The 17958-nt window shown below is 40.4% G+C and overlaps 1 protein-coding gene across 1 annotated transcript in view; it reads left to right on the top strand.

The window, feature by feature from the left end:
- Positions 1-17958, top strand: part of LOC311107138 (androgen-induced gene 1 protein-like) — a 64610-nt gene that overhangs the window by 27837 nt on the left and 18815 nt on the right. Inside the window, exon 3 of the mRNA XM_084149638.1 lies at positions 9433-9534. Coding sequence (XP_084005764.1) covers positions 9433-9534 — 102 coding nt within the window. The remainder of the gene's footprint in view (positions 1-9432; positions 9535-17958) is intronic.

The following is a 17958-nucleotide window of genomic DNA, read 5'->3' as shown; positions in this document are numbered from 1 at the left end:
TAACGTTAGCTAACTTAGCGGGCTAACTTTAGCTAACTAACGTTAGCTCTCTGGCTAATCCTCCATTGACATGGTAAGTTTTCATTTTGATGTCTGTTTAGTGAATGACAGTAAACGTGTGTGTGTTTTTTGTGAGTGTGTGTGTTTGAGTGAGAGAGAGAGAGCGGAAGACAGAGAGAGAGATGATGATCACAATAACTTATAAAAAAGATTGTTATCATGTCAACATTGTGACATGCTAGCTGTGTGAGTGTGTGTGTGTGTGTGAGAGAGAGAGAGAGAGAGAGAGAGAGAGAGAGAGAGAGAGAGAGTGAGAGAGAGATGGTGGATGAATAAACATACAGGAAACATTGGGCACACACTGGTTGAATCAACGTTGTTTCCACATCATTGAAATGAAATTACGTTGAACCAGCGTGTAATAGACGTTGAATTGACGTCTGTGCCCAGTGGGTTCTAGCTTGGATGGAAGGATGGAGGCGGTAAAAAAGGAAAGGAATACAGAAGTTCTCCAGCTGACTAAGACAATTAAATAGCAGATGTTTTGCTGTCTATCTCTCGCTCTATCTCTCTCAATCTGTCTGCCTGACTGCCAGATTGCTGAGGGGCAACATAGTCAATGTACTTGCTAGACTAAGTCTAACTTAGTAAAGACCTTAGGTAATGGTTAATCATGATTTGTCTTGGTCTTTAAAGTTCTTGAAACATGTCAATGACCTGATGCACGGCTTCTACAGCAGTGCTTGGCCACCCACTCAGTTACCAGTGACCTATTCTGCTACATCCCAGGGAAAGGAGAGAGCAGACCAACCCCTCCTTAAATCCATAGTCATTGACAGTTTTGTGTGGAAAATGTTTTTTCTCTCTCTTTGATACTCTGAACTTCAATGTGTATTGATTCCTACTAATAAGCTTTGTAAGAGCTAGGTTTGTACTAGCTATGCTGATGATCATTAACTTTTTTTCATTGCATCAGGCCTCACTGAGATTGGATTCCCCAAGAGACATGCTATTCAGCTGCCCATGATTGCCTGAGTAAGTAGATCCAATTGGTGTAAGTAGATCCAATTGGAATAGCACCGCTTCTAATAATACACGTTTGTAAAGCAAATAAAATCCTATTTAACTCCATTTTTTTCAGGTTTCAGGTGCAAGAAGGTTGTCCTGATTCAAGAGATACCTCCCTTGGTGAGTCATGTAAAGTTTTTCCCATTTCTCTCTTGCTCATTCTCGCTGTCGCTCACTCAAACTCACACATGTGTGCAGTTGCAGAGAATAGGAAAAGATTTGCCAATTACACCCAGTTCTAATATTTGTTGCAGGAATTATATGACAGACACATAACTTTTGAAAAATATAATATTTTATTGTCTCTTTACACATACATTAATTTTTACATTTACCTTTCTTTTTTTAAGACTGAAAAGCTGTCCTCATTTGGGGGAACCCCTGTCCGGGTCAATGTCCTGAGGATTATGGAGCGTTGTGTTTATAAAAGGTTGTTTGAATATTACATGTATTTGGATTAAGCATTTAGAGATGAGTTAAAAATGGTTATTATCCAACTACTGTTTCATTTTTATTAATTTAAATTTGACCTTTATTTAACTAGGCAAGTCAATTAAGAACAAATTCTTATTTACAATGACGGCCTACACCGGCCAAACCCAGACGACGCTGGGCCAATTGTGCGCCGCCCTATGGGACTCCCAATCACGGCCGGTTGTGATACAGCCTGGAATCAAACCAGGGGGTCTGTAGTGACGCCTCAAGCACTGAGATGCAGTGCCTTAGACCGCTGCGCCACTCTTTCTTAAAATGTTTCATATTGATGACCAATGAATTAATGTTCCACTTCAATATAAGGGACAGAGGAGCAAACAAGCCTTTGCTACCACTAGTGTGTGCTCTCCATTGTAATTGGTAAGTAAATGTGAGCAGTTGAGACATTTGACATAAACAACAGCTAGGTTTCCATCCAATTGGTGACAGATTTTCATGTGAATATTCCCAAATACGCATAAAAACGCACATTTTCCCAACAGAGATGGGTTTCCATCAAATTGACTTGTTTGTGATAAAAGGCTGGGCGTGATGACGTAGTGCACATAAAAATAACTTTTGCAGTTAAATTCCCATGTACCGAATAAGAAATACAAGTTAAATGGGTTTCCATGCATTTTCAACTCTACTGATGGTTTTGTTACAATACATTTTGTATTAAATAGCGAATGTGCCCACTTTGGTCTTGGCACGTGCACTCTAGCCAACAGCTCGCAGATACAGTAGGGTAGGCTACCTACAGTGCCTTCAGAAAGTATTCACACCCCTTGAATTTTTCCACATTTTGTTGTGTTACAGTCTGAATTTAAAATTGATTAAATTGAGATGTTTTGTCACTGGCCTACACACAATACCCCATAATGTCAAAGCGGAATTTTGTTTTTCAAAATGTTTACAAATTAATTACAAATGAAAAGCTGTTGTTATGGCAAGCCTTTGTTATGGCAAGCCTAAATAAGTTCAGGAGTGAAAATGTGCTTAACAAGTCACATAATAAGTTGCATGGACTCACTGTGTGCAATAATACTGTTGACCATGATTTTTAAATTACTACATAATCTCTATACCCCACATATACAATTATCTGTAAGGTCCCTCAGTCGAGCAGTGAATTTCAAATACAGATTTAACCACAAAGACCAGGGAGGTTTTCCGATGCCTGGCAAAGAAGGGCACCTATTGGTAGATGGGTAAAAAAAAGGAATATCCCTTGGAGCATGGTGAAGTTATTAATTACACTTTGGATGGTGTATCAATACACCCAGTCACTACAAAGATACAGGCGTCCTTCCTAACTCAGTTTTAGGGATTTCACCATGAGGCCAATGGTGACTTTAAAACAGTTACAGAGTTTAATGGCTGTGATAGGAGAAAACTGAGTATGGATCAACAACGTTGTAGTTACTTCACAATACTAACCTAAATGACAGAGTGAAAAGGAAGCCTGTACAGAATAAAAATATTCCAGAACATGCATCCTGTTTGCAATAAGGCACTAAAGTAATACTGCAAAAAATGTGGCAAAGCAATTCACTTTTTGTCCTGAATACTAAGTGTTATGTTTGGGGCAAATACAATATAACACATTACTGATTACCACTCTCCATATTTTCAAGCATAGTGGTGGCTGCATCATGTTATGGGTATGCTTGTAATCGTTAAGGACTGGGGAGTTTTTCAGGATAAAAAATTAACGTAATGGAGCAAAGCACAGGAAAAAATCCTAAAGGAAAACCTGGTTCAGTCTGCTTTCCACCAGACACTGGGAGATGAATGAATTCACCTTTTAGCAGGAAAATAACCTAAAACACAAGGCCTACACTGGAGTTGCTTACCAAGAAGACAGTGAATGTTATTGAGTGGCCAAGTTACAGTTTTGACTTAAATCAACTTGAAAATCTATGGCAAGACCTGAAAATGGTTGTCTAGCAATGATCAACAACCAATTTGACAGAGCTTGAAGAATTTTGAAAAGAATAATGGGCAAATGTTGCACAATCCAGGTGTGGAAATCTCTTACAGACTTACCCAGAAAGACTCACAGCTGTAATCGCTGCCAAAGGTGTTTCTACAAAGTATTGACTCAGGGGTGTGAATACTTACAGTATGTAAATTAGATACAGTATTTTTTTCCAACATGTACTTTACTTGCATAAAAAGGTTGGATGGAAACCTGGTTAATGAAACATTTTTGTAGATTCTGACTGTTAAATATATATTTTACTGTGTATTACTGTTCTGTCATGTCCTGCATGCCCTCATTATGCCAATCGTTAATTTATTTTCTTCTCTTTTTATGCTTACAGTAAGTGTCATGAAAAGTCAGAAAACTCAGGAGGTTGATGTGTTGTGGGCCCTCTGGAATGTCCTAAAATATGCCCCTGACCATCGTGGTGGAGGAGGACACAAAGTATGTACAATGAGTGTACAAAACATTAGGAACACCTTCCTAATATTGAGTTGCACCCCATTTTGCCCTCCGAACAGCCTCAATTCATGGTCTCTACAAGGTGCCTCTGAATGGCACACATACACAATCCATGTCTCAATTGTCTCAAGGCTTAAAAATCTTTCTTTAACCTGTCTCCTCCCCTTCATCTACACTGATTGAAGTGGATTTAACAGGTGATATTAATAAGGGTTCATTGCTTTCACCTGGATTCACTGGTCAGTCTATGTCATGGAAAGATCAGACACCTCTAAACTATAACTGCCACAAACCTCTTCAACTAGTACCATGGAAATACATTTAGTCAGCTGAGTCCACAAAGTTTCTTCAGGAGTGTCCTTTTCTAGTTAAAAATAAATAAATCTCAAATTGATATAGTTGTAATGCGCTGATTCTCTTCACTGCAGATCTGACCCGTCACATGACTCTGCAAGAGGGCCACTACGCTCCAGATCGCCTTCTGTGCTCAGAGGTCCTTGGTGAGGATCTACCTCATCACACCACTCTTATTAATCATTAATCAAATAAAACAATGAGCCTTTATATATTCTGTGTCCCAGTCTTTCTATGCATGTAATGTCTGTGGGTGAATTATGAAACGATTACTGTATGCAGTTGTGCAAAATGTTTTGATGTACACTACCGGTCAAAAGTTTTAGAACACTCCCATTTTTCCTGTTTTTATTGTAATTTAAGCAATTCAAGTCCAGTGAATAATCTGAAATGTTACAAAGACAAGCGGTAAACTGCCAGAGGTAAAAAAAAAAAAAAAAGTTTAGTTTACCAAAAACTGAAAAATAATGTACATTTCAGAATAATACAAAAATATTTTTCAGAGAACAAGTAATGGGTTAACAACTTACAGCTATTCTGCAGCAATGGAGGTAAATTAAACCTTGAAAGTTGATGCTAACAATTCCAACAGGTGTCCCAACTTTTGTTGATTACTTACAAACCCTCTGTCTGTATAAAAGTGGTGTTGGAACAGACTGTGTTACTACACCCTCTTAAGCAGTATTTGGACAGTATTGTACTGCAGGAAGTAGTATATAGCTATCATAATGGTGAGAAAAAGGCAATTAACAAAGGAAAACAGACAGACCATTATAACCCTTAAAAGTGTAGGTCTTTCCTGCAAAGAAAGCCAAGGTGTCAGTGAGTACAGTTTCCTACACCACCAAAAGGCACTTGGAAACTGGAGGAAACTCTGACAGGAAGAGGTCTGGTAGACCCAAAGCCACAACAGAATCAGAAAACCAGTTTCTGAGAGTCAACAGCTTGCGTGATAGGCGGCTCACAGGACAACAGCTTCAAGCACAGCTTAACACTGGTCGAAGTAAGCAAGTCTCAGTTTCAACTTTGAGCTGCAGGTTTGACAGTTTGAGTGGCAGTAAGAAAGACATTGCTAAGATGGCAAAATAAGAAAAAGAGGCTTGCCTGGACCATGATGCACCGCCAGTGGACTACTGAAGACTGGAAGAAGGTCTTATGGACCGTTGAATCAAAATGTGAAATCTTCGGTTCATCACGCAGGGTTTTTGTACGCCGTCGAGTAGGCGAAAGGATGGTTCCTCAGTGTGTGACACCAACTGTCAAACATGGAGGAGGAAGTGTGATGGTCGGGGCTCTTTTGCTTGATCCAGAGTCGGCGACTTGCACAGAGTGAGTGGCACCCTGAACCAAAACGGCTACCACAGCATTTTGCAGTGCCATGCAACATCATCTGGTGTACACCTAGTTGGTCAGGGGTTCATCCTACAGCAAGATAATGACCCAAAACACACCTCCAGGCTATGTCAGAACTACCTTAGAAGAAAATAAGAAGATGGTAGGCTTCAAATCATGGAATGGCCAGCACAGTCTCCAGACTTAAACCCCATCGAGCTGGTTTGGGATGAACTGGGCAGAAGGGTGAAAGCAAAGCAACCTACAAGTGCAACACATTTGTGGGAACTTCTGCATCAGTGTTGGGAAGAACTTTCCGAACAACATTTGATTTCCATTGAAGAAAGAATGACACGAGTGTGTTCGGCTGTTATGTCTGCAAAAGGTGGCTACTTTAATGAGTCAGAAATGTTGATTACATTTTCTTAAACAAAACGATTCCATTATTTCTTTTTTTGTCTCCAATTGTTTATTTGTTCTATGCTTTAATTCCAGAGTACATTAAGACATTAACCTGTGTGAATTTCAATCAAAACTGGAAAAATTGAGGTGTTCTAAAACTTTTGACCTGTAGTGTATAATTGTTTTTGTAAGAATATGTTGCAGATTGAAACTTTAATTGGTGTCTATGGAAACAAATATAAATGTAATGAACAGTGTTTTCAATATCAAACTTTATCCTCTGAAATACTTTTTACAGTAGGTAATAATCTGTAATCAGGTGGTCATTAGCAGGTTATGATGAGGTCTTAACTATGACCAGTATATACAGTGCCTTCAGAAAGTATTCATACCTCTTGACTTATTCCACATTTTGTTGTGTTACAGCTTCAATCTAAAATTGATTAAATATATTTTCTTTCCTCACCTATCTTCACACAATACCCATAATGACAAAGTGAAAACATGTTTATACAAATGTTTGCAAATTGATTGAAAATGAAATACAGAAATACCTAATTTACATAAGTATTCACACCCCTGGGTAAGTCTCTAAGAGCTTTGCTGTCACGACTTCCCCGAAGGCTGCCTCCCCTCCTTGTTCAGGCAGGTTTTGGCGTTCGTCGTCACCGGCTTACTAGCTGCTGCCGATCCATTTATCATCACTCCACTTGTCTTGTCTAATTAATCACACACACCTGGTCCTTATCCCCAATTTGTCATTGTATAAGTGTTCCCTCTGCTTCCTTGTCTGTGTGGGTGATTGTTTGTTGTGAGCTGTGTGTAGCTCGGTTGAGCTACCCTTACCTTGTTGTTTGCCAGGGAGTTGTTGTTGCATGCTTGCGCAACTGTTTATCGACGGAATAAACTTTTTGGATGCGTATTACTCTCCTGCGCCTGACTCCTTCTATCACACGCATCACATTTGCACACCTGGATTGTACAATATTTGCACATTTTGCACAAGCATACCCATAACATGATGCAGCCTCCACCATGCTTGAAAATATGAAGAGTGGTACCCAGTGTTGTGATTTGCCCCAAACATAACGCTTTGTATTCAGGACATAAAGTTAATTTCTTTGCCACATTTTTTGCAGTTTTACTTTAGTGCCTTATTACAAACATATTGAATATTACAAACATAATTCATATTTTCATTCTGTACAGGCTTCCTTCTTTTCACTTTTTTTTTTTTTTTACCCATCTACCAATAGGTGCCCTTCTTTGCGAAGCATTGGAAAACCTCCCTGGTCTTTGTGGTTGAATCTGTGTTTGAAATTCACTGCTCGGCTGTGGGACCTTACAGATAATTGTATGTGTGGGGTACAGAGATTAGGTATTATGTGACTTGTTAAGCAAATTTGTAGTCCTGAACATACTTAGGCTTGCCATAACAAAGGGGTTGAATACTTATTGACTAAAGACATTTCAGCTTTTCCTTTATTATATATTTTTTAACATAATTCCACTTTGACATTATGGGGTATTGTGTGTAGGCCAGTGGCACAACATAAAAATTCAGGCTGTAACACAACAAAATGTGGAAAAAATCAAGGGGTGTGAATACTTTCTGAAGGCATTGTAATATAGCACATAATATAGTGGTCAGAATTATGACCAGCTGGTCGTATGGTGGTCAGAAGAAGATGACATATTCTGGTCAGTAAAAATACATTAAAAAATAAAAAATCATTTTTCAACAAGTTTGCGACCAGAATAAGTTTTCATAAAAGAGCATACAGTGGTGTAAAGTACTTAAGTAAAAATACTTTAAAGTACTACTTAAGTAGTTTTTTTGGGTATCTGTACTTTACTTTACTATTTATATTTTTGACAACTTTTACTTTTACTTCACTACATTCCTAAAGAAAATATTGTACTTTTTACTCCATACATTTTCCCTGACAACCCAAAGTACTCATTACATTTTGAATTTTGTGAAATTCACGCACTTATCAAGAGAACACGTGGTCATCCCTACTGCCTATGTTCTGGCGGACTCACTAAACACAAATGCATATTTTGTAAATAATGTCTGAGTGTTGCAGTGTGCCCCTGGCTATCCGTAAATTTTTTAAACAAGAAAATGGTGCCGTCTGCTTTGCTTAATATAAGGAATTTGAAATGATTTATACTTTTACTTTTACTTTTGATACTTAAGTATATTTAAAAGCAAATACTTTTAGACTTTTACTCAAGTAGTGTTTTACTGGGTGACTTTCACTTTTACTTGAGTAACTTTCTATGAAGGTATCTATACTTTTACTCAAGTATGACAATTGGGTACTTTTTCCACCACTGAGAACATAATACTGACGTCTTTTCAACCAGGTTTTGCCCACTGGGATATAGGGTGATATACTGTATGACAGTGCCTAGCTGGATGGTGTGTGCCATGACATGGCTCAAGGTGATGTTCATTTGTGTGTGTAATGGTATGTGTGTCACATGTAGCTCAGCTGGTAGAGCACGGCGCTTGTAACACTAAGGTAGTGGGCTCGATCCCCGGGACCACCCATACACAAAAAGAAATGTATGCACGCATGACTGTAAGTCGCTTTGGATAAAAGCGTCTGCTAAATGGCATATTATTATATTTATAGACCCACCACACATAGTTTCAATATTCAATCATAGCATTTCCACTTCTCAACCAATATGTCTATGTGAAGTGCAGCGAAGTTTAACTTTGAATTAATCCTAAACATTACTTTTTGATGAATGGGTTATCTGAGAAATGTAAGCTGTATTGCTGTGTGTTACATAAACATTTGATCTTCTCTATTAGGATTATCTGTATGATTGTTTATCTTTATGATTCATGATTGTTTGATAGTTAATCTTCTTTTCATGTAACTGATGTCATCACTGTCTCTACTCTCTTTGTCTTCACTATGTCTCTCTATGTCCTTACTATGTCTCTCTATGTCCTCACTGTCTCCTAAGTCCTCACTATGTCTCCTAAGTCCTCACAATGTCTCCTATGTCCTCACTATGTATCCTATATCCTCACTATGTATCCTATATCCTCACTATGTATCCTATGTCCTCACAATGTATCCTATATCCTCACTATGTCTCCTATATTTTCACTATGTCTCCAATGTCCTCACTATGTCTCCTATGTCCTCACTATGTCTCCTATGTCCTCACTATGTATCCTATATCCTCACTATGTATCCTATATCCTCACTATGTATCCTATGTCCTCACAATGTATCCTATATCCTCACTATGTCTCCAATGTCCTCACTATGTCTCCTATGTCCTCACTATGTCTCCTATGTCTCTGTGTCCCTGTCTCTCTGCAGTTTGTGGTGACCATGTTCTGGGCCCTGTACTTGTATGACAGAGACCTGGTTTACCCCAGACTTCTGGACAACTTCATACCCCAGTGGCTCAACCATGGCATGGTGAGTACTGTCTGTATACTATACTGTTCCCAGACCTGTCATAGCGTTACACTGTTGATTATTTAGCATGGTTAGTACAGGGTGTTTAGGTAGCTAGAATAAGATGTTATTTAGTCCCAAAGATACATGTTATTTCACCCACCACACTTCTTTGTGGTCATATTTGTTATTTAACGTTATAACTTATTTAACAAACATGTTATCCAGTTGAGATATTTATTATAGACCATAGAGCATTTTCCCACATTCCCCACTCTATTTAAGAACCCACTCAGTAAATAAATAGACATTTGAAAGCATATCTGGAGCCCCAAACACATCAGTCACATTGGACAATGGGCAGCTAATGGTGCCTAAACGCTTCCCATAATAGCAGACACAGTAGCGAGGCACATCTTGTTCCCCCCAATAATCTTCTCTATGGTCATGTTGACGTCAGCAGTCAAAACAATGGGAAGAGGTTGTGCAACTACTGATATCTATCTGGTGGAACCGAAGCCCTCCGGCTGCCACAATTAGATGAAAGGCTTGTTATTCTAGCAGGTGATACTGGTGATTGATGGATGTGTTCGTTCGGTGTGTGTGTGTGTGTGTTTGTGTGTGTGTGCGTGCTGCATGTCTTTTGGCTCCACAATCACATCCCAATCCTGCATCAAGAGTCAAGCCTCCAGCTGTGTCCATAGACATTGTATAAAGAAGTCTCAATGGATGTCTTGACGGATGCGACATACTGTAGTAGTCTGTGCCACTGCTAGCAACCAATAATACTACACAGACTGGTTGCTACATAACAATACATTTTCACAAAGACTCTGTGGGAAATTCTGTGTAAGCAATTTGGGTTGAAGTGTATGTAAATGTCCAAGGCATTATGTATGATGATATTAATTGGTGTTTAATGGGCCGTACTACAGAATATCAGCATAGATTTGGCAGTCAAACCTTGGAATAAAGCCTTGTTTTGATTGTAACTATGGATATGCGATCTTTCCATTCACGTGAGAGATAAATCTGATCGTTTTCCAGCACCGCTTTGCAAAAATGCCGGTCTCATTTCCTCAAGCGTATTACCCCGACCCAGATCCACTTCAACGCGTGCCGGGAGTGTTGTTTGTTGTGTGTGTTGAAGTCTGCGTTGCTATGGTCAATTGAAGTCCCAACTGTTCAGATCAAACACAGATCAAGAGTCTGTAAGTCAGGCCGAGATGTTACCCAGCGCCTCAACAATCATGTGGACAAACATGACCCAGTTCAACCCAGAACAGACACTCACAGAGAGTGGCCTGGTCTCCAGTCCTGCTAACTATGTTACTAAGGTCCGACCCCAGGAAAAACCCACAACGGGTCCAACAGCTGAAAACAATTAATGATATGCAAAGCCTCCAGATACAGTATGTGAGTGTTGAGCACTGGACAGGGGACGACTGCAGCAGCAGAGTTACTCTATAGTAACTATTTTCCTGCATTCCATGGTACAGCATTTGTTTGTTTACCCCCGCTGCCACGGCAACTGTTTGGCAGCCTGGCCTGGCCTGTGAATGCTATTACAGTTCACTACAGAGCAAGAGAGTGTGGCCTGGTTCAGCCCTATATACAGTGAGCTCCATAATTCATTGGACAGTGACCATTTTTTTGTTATTTCTGTACTCTAGCACTTTGAGTTTGAAAGGATACAATGACAATGAGGGTGAAGTGCAGACTGTCAGCTTTAATTTGAGGGTATTTTCATAAATATCGGATGAACAGTTTAGAGATTACAGCACCTTTTGTACATGGTCCCCCCATTTTAAGGTACTACAAGTATTTGTTAAATTCGCTTCACAGATGTGTGTCGTTAGGCAGGTGTATTAATTTGTGTCGTTAGTGAATGCAGGAGAGCTGTTGATGAATAGTATTGATTCTAGACTTTGCTATTGCCTTTGGAGATTGTTGTTGGGGTGTGACAACATGAGGAAGACAGCAGTGTCGATGGAAATGAAGCTGGCCGTCATAAGGCTCAGAAATGAAAATCAATCAATCAGGAACATTGCAAAAACCCTGGCCATGCCCAAGTCAACAGTTTGGTTCATCATTAACAAGAAAAAAACAACCGGTGAACTCAATTATGTCAAAAGACCCAGTAGACCGAGGAAGACCACTGTAGTGGATGACCGGAGAATACTCTCTATGGAGAAGAAAACCCCCCTGACAACAGCCCAACAGATCAAAAACACTCTCCTGGATGCAGGTGTAGATGTGTCAAAGTCTACCATACGTAGAAGACTACACCAGCAGCACTACAGAGGGTACACTACAAGATGCAAACCACTGATAAGGCTGAAGAACAGAAAGGCGAGATTACAGTTAGCTAAAAAGCACCTAAAAGAGCCCCAAGAGTTCTGGAAAAAAGTATTGTGGACAGATGAGACAAAGATTAACATGTACCAGAGTGATGGAAAGAGGAAAGTGTGGAGAAAAAAAAGAAATGCCCATGATCCAAAGCATACCACCTCCTCCGTGAAACATGGTGGAGGGGGTGTTATGGCTTGGGCCTGTATGGCTGCCAGTGGAACAGGCTCACTTGTCTTCATCGATGATGTGACTGCAGACAGAAGTTGAACAATGAATTCTGAAGTCTACAGAAATATTTTATCTGCTCAGATAAAACCAAATGCCTCCAAACTCATTGGACGGCACTTCATCATGCAACAAGACAATGACCCTAAACATACTGCTAGAGCAACAAAGGGGTTTTTGATGGCCAAAAAGTGGAAAAACCTTGACTGGCCGAGTCAATCACCAGATCTGAATCCAATTGAACATGCATTTTACATGCTGAAGAGGAGACTTAAGGCAATAAGTCCCCGAAACAAGCAGGAACTGAAGATGGCTGCAGTACAGGCCTGGCAGAGCATCACCAGGGAAGATACCCAGCGTCTGGTGATGGCGATGCATCGCAGACTTCAAGCAGTCATTGCATGCAAAGGATATGCGACCAAATATTAACAATGATTACTTTATTCTACATTATGTTAAACTGTCCAATGATTTTTGATGCCCGAAAATGGGGGGGACCATGTACAAAAGCTTCTATAATTCGTAAACGGTTCATCCGATATGTATGAAAATACCCTCAAATTAAAGCTGCACTTCACCCTCATTGTCATTGTATCCTTTCAAACTCAAAGTGCTAGAGTACAGAACCAAAATAACAAAAGAATGGTCACTGTCCAGTGAATTATGGAGCTCACTGTATATATATATATATATATATATATATATATATATATATATATATATACAGTATATACACTACCGTTCAAAAGTTTGGGGTCACTTAGAAATGTCCTTGTTTTCGAAAGAAAAGCAATTTTTTGTCTATTAAAATAACATCAAATTGATCAGAAATACAGTATAGACATTGTTAATGTTGAAAATTGCTATTGTAGCTGGAAACTGATGATTTTTTATGGAATATCTACATAGGCTTACAGAGGCCAATGGCACGTTGTGTTTTGCTAATCCAAGTTTATCATTTTAAAAGGCTAATTGATCATTAGAAAACCATTTTGCAATTATGTTAGCACAGCTGAAAACTGTTGTGCTGATTAAAGAAGCAATAAAACTGGCCTTCTTGAGACTAGTTGAGTATCTGGAGCATCAGTAATTGTGGGTTTGATTACAGGCTCAAAATGTCCAGAAACAAATAACTTTCTTCTGAAACTCGTCAGTCTATTGTTGTTCTGAGAAATGAAGGCTTTTCCATGCGAGAAATTGCCAAGAAACTGAAGATCTCGTACAACGCTGTGTACTACTCCCTTCACAGAACAGCGCAAACTGGCTCTAACCAGAATAGAAAGAGGAGTGGGAGGCCCCGGTGCACAACTGAGCAAGAGGACAAATACATTTGAGTGCCTAGTTTGAGAAACAGACGCCTCACAGGTCCTCAACTGGCAGCTTCATTAAATAGTACCCGCAAAACACCAGTCTCAACATCAACAGTGAAGAGGCGACTCCGGGATGCTGACCTTCTAGGCAGAGTTGCAAAGAAAAAGCAATAAAAATAAAAGATTAAGATGGGCAGTCTGAGATGTGGCTTTTTCGGTGGGATCTAACATAGCAAAGGAAGGCAGTCGGGAGGTATTTTGCACCCTGTCTGCCACACAATGAAGCCTTGGTGCACACAGGGAGTGAGGTGTTGATAGAAACCTGGTCTCACCTTTCCCTCTGGGTGGGAGATACGACAGACCATCCTGACACAGTCCCTGACACAGTACACTGATGCACACAGCCCTAGAGATAACGTTATTCAGGGAATGCACAAAGAGAAGACAGACATTTTTTATAGACTCTGTAAGGCGTGGTCTGATTACTATGCTGTTGGTACAGCATGTAGTATTGTCAAAATTATATCCCACTGAATAATAACCTAGTAACATTCTGTTCATTTATGCAGAATATCCCTCCCTGAATATTAATTTCAAGTTCACAAAGTAAAGCGAGACGTGACTTGAAAAGTGTGCCACGGAAAGTGCAGATCTGCCATCAAGAGATTTGCCTTCAAGAATATACACAAAGGCAGAGAAAATAAACCAGTGTGAATTCCGGAGCATTTGCAACCAAAGCGGGAATAGATGGGACAGTTTTCCTCAGCACACGTTTTGATGTTGTCAAACCCAGTGCTGCATGTTTGACAAGCTTAACAGGCCTCCCTTAATGTGGCTGTGACAATTAGGGCAGAGTCACTTCATCGACACTTAAAGAGTTAGGTGTCGCACGTTCACGGTGAGAGTTCCACCGAACCATCAGGAGGCAGTTTACCTGCGTCAAACTCACTTTGACAATAATCCACATCTCCACTATGTAATTAGTGGGCTGCCAAGAGAGGGCTGTCAGAGAGGCCTCTCTCTGTCTCTCTACTGTAATGTTAATGCCAGCCATCTCCCACAGCCCAGGTTCAAAGCAGCTCAACACACGTCAACGCTGCGAGTAAACATCTTACATTTCCCCCGAGTGATACGTATGTAGGGATGGAACTCGCTACCAATGTCCTGGTTCTCAAAAACAACAATGAGAGACAGAAACCGACTAAACAAGAGAAAATATTGAGAGAGAAACCGACAAGTTGCAAGCTTGAAAGTATTCTTGTTCGGCCCCTGTGGAGTTAGAAGGAAGCCTTTATCCATCTCTCTCTCTCTCTCTCTCTCTCTCTCTCTCTCTCTCTCTCTCTCTCTCTCTGTCTGGGCCACCTTATATTTAATTCAGCAGGTCGGTTCAGGGGACATTTAAATGACACTGTGCCTTGAGATGGACCTCATTGTGCGCTGGGGCCTTTATGACTGATTATCCCTGGTAAACACCCCCTATGTCAGCCAGGCCTTTAGTTGCTCTGCCAAGTGTAAAGCCGGGGGGACAATGTGATACACCACAGCACCGTTTCCACAAGAGCAGCTCTCTGATTCCCCAACATCAACTATTGATGTCCCTCCTCTTTAACTCTGTGTGTTCCCTCTCTATGTTCCTTTGTCATGTGCAAGTGGAAATATATTTGGATTATTTGAAAGTGTTCGTCAGATATGGTTGTACCAACAATGTAGTTATACGTGCATTTACAATATCACCTCCTCATTCCCAACTGTTTATCTCTCTAATGTGATTTTCTCCCTGACTCTGTCTCTCATTAGTTTGGAAGTTAGTATAGTGATTGGACTGAAGAGGCTGTAAACTCTGCAGACTGCCTCTTAAACTGTCTCTGAACTATTTGTGGCGTTTCAGTCCCAATTCCTTGTGCTGGATTTGCAGGCAGTCGTTAAGAGTGGAAAATAGCAGTGCCCACAGACAAATGTGGAATAGGCCTTTCGCAGAGGAGAAGATTGTCTCTAACTGTAAGCTCCTGCTGTGACTTTGGGGTTTGTTTAGACTGGGACAGAGGAGATATCCATTTAAAGTAAGACTTTACAGTCCCTACTGTAATTCTTGTGAAAGTAGAGGTCTCTCATAGTATGGCCATGATCGATCAACATCCCTTCCAATATACTGCTGGGATGATTCAGGCTTCCAAAGCACTCTAATGGTGTCCACATTCTTGATAATGACATGTTTGGTTTACCAACATCTAAGGAGCTACATACAGCCCCAGACAGCTTTGAAGTTCATTTTAGTTCTTTTTTTCTTTTTAGTTGTAGTTGTCTTTTTTTGGGGTTCTTTTTAGTGTTTTGTTTTTTGACAATTTGTTTTTTAGTGTTTTTCCACAGCACCCCACAAACAACACAACACAAAAACAAAATGCCCACTATACAACACATTCTCCAAGATGATCAACATATGGTTTCCACATTTTGTCAAACACTTCTGGTTTTTGTTTAACTTTATAATTAATAATAATAATAATATGCCATTTAGCAGACGCTTTTATCCAAAGCGACTTACAGTCATGCGTGCATACATTTTTGTGTATGGGTGGTCCCGGGGATCGAACCCACTACCTTGGCGTTACAAGCGCCGTGCTCTACCAGCTGAGCTACAGAGGACCACAAAATCCAGCAGTATCACTAGATAGTTCAGTCCTCCACTTTGTTATTTTTGCAGCAAGACTTAGATTACAAAACTTACTCTGATATTAATCACCAATATTTACATTTCCCAACAGACATAATTGTGGAGATGGGTGGATATAAATTCCTAGACACAATGAAATGATGGCACATACAGTACATTATCCCAAAATGGTGTCAGTTTATCACAGGACCACAGCATATGTAATAGGGTTCCTTTGTGATTTTTGCATCTTTAACAGAGATGTGACATTTCTGGGTGCGTTACATGCATTCGGGCAGGAGTGTAGTAAGTCCTATGAATTATCTTAAACTGCAGTAGTTTATGTAGTGTAAGTTCAACCAATGGTATTACCCAGACCAAAGAGAAGACACTTTTACTATAAGAAACAGATGTGTTTGTGTAGGTCGACTGTTTTTCAGGACTCTTGTAGACTTCACATTACGTACTGTATGTACACTTGGATCCCAAGCCGTTTTAGGCGCAACCTCAAGAACGCAAACACAGATGAGATGAACACCCCATCCATAATGAGAAAGACGTAGCTAGACACTGTTAACCAGATTTAGCTCCCACCTAAATCATTCAGTCATGTTCTAAACTCTGTTGTGGTTCCTCTGTCTTGGACTGATAAAACACCTCACTGGTACAGTCCAGGTAAGAGAGGCGGCTGAAATAAGATTGCCCCCTGGTGGGCATTGCCCATAGCTACCTGGCACATGGGCACATTAATGAATGTTTATTGGCTGACATGACACCTTTTTATTGCAGGTATAAAGGCAATTGTGGGTCCTCCTACATTTGTACCATGACATATAATTTCGACCTGTTATAGGGCCTAGTGTTCCCTGCATTATCTGATGGCTAGACCTATCACTCAGGGCAGTCCCACAGAATTCTCCATGTAGTGTCATAATGTAGATAACTCTTCTGTGGGGCGTTCTTATATAAGATGTTAGGTGTGACCGAGATAGCAGCAAAGCCATGTATGTCTTTGGATAGCAGGTCAAGTAGTAGGCCCCGTGGAGGTATTAAAGGTAGCTGGGTATAATCATTGTACTTCATTAGACACACCAGGGTACTTGAGAGTGCATAACAACCAACCCCAAAACCACACTCACTATACCTTGCTTCATTTTCCACTGCTTGTTCATGTTTTCTCTGCCTGCCATTATACAGTCATGTAAGTGTTAGCTTTTACACGCTATCTACCTGCAGCCTTTTAAACAAGCTGGAAAGTGACAGATGTGATGTGTCTGTTATTACTGGCAGGTGTCCAATATCTCACTAAGGACATACTGTACCTTAGTCTTATGTAAGACCTGCTCAGTTGGGGCTGGGATGGCAGAGGGAGGAGAAGACCAGTGAAGAATAAGAGAAAGGCAGGCATACGTTATTTTATGACTCAGCTCCCCTGTGTTCTTACAGAGAACAGAATGGGCCAGTTTCATTTTGATCAACGCCCAGTAAAGACAGTTGGTCACAACAAATCATTGAGAATGGTAAGAGGCATTGTTGACAACACAAGAGGTGCTATCTAGCCTGTGGTCTATAACCCTACTATTCTAGAGGGTGGCCGTCCTTCACCCCCTTGCCCTTTCTATTTCATCCCTCCATCCCAGTGCAGGCCTCTCCCAACTGGCCTGTCCTGTCCTCAGGGCTAGGTCAAAGGTCATGGCCCCAGCTGGCATCAAGAGTTAGGCACATCATCATTACACAGCATGCCCACTGTAGCCCTGAGAAGCCCTAACAGTGGTGCCAGGCATTTTCATAACATGAGATAATCACATCAAGACTGCCAGCAGAACCCAGTGTTCTGCTCCTGTACAATCAAAGATACTGGTAACTAATCCAAGATACGTATATCATTGGCATTGTTTCCAATGGGAA

Source organism: Coregonus lavaretus, assembly GCF_964263955.1.
Source record: "Coregonus lavaretus genome assembly, chromosome: 31".
NCBI classification, from domain to species: Eukaryota; Metazoa; Chordata; class Actinopteri; order Salmoniformes; family Salmonidae; genus Coregonus; species Coregonus lavaretus.
The sequence above is the reverse complement of the archived record's forward strand: the minus strand, read 5'-3'. Positions and strand labels throughout refer to the sequence as shown.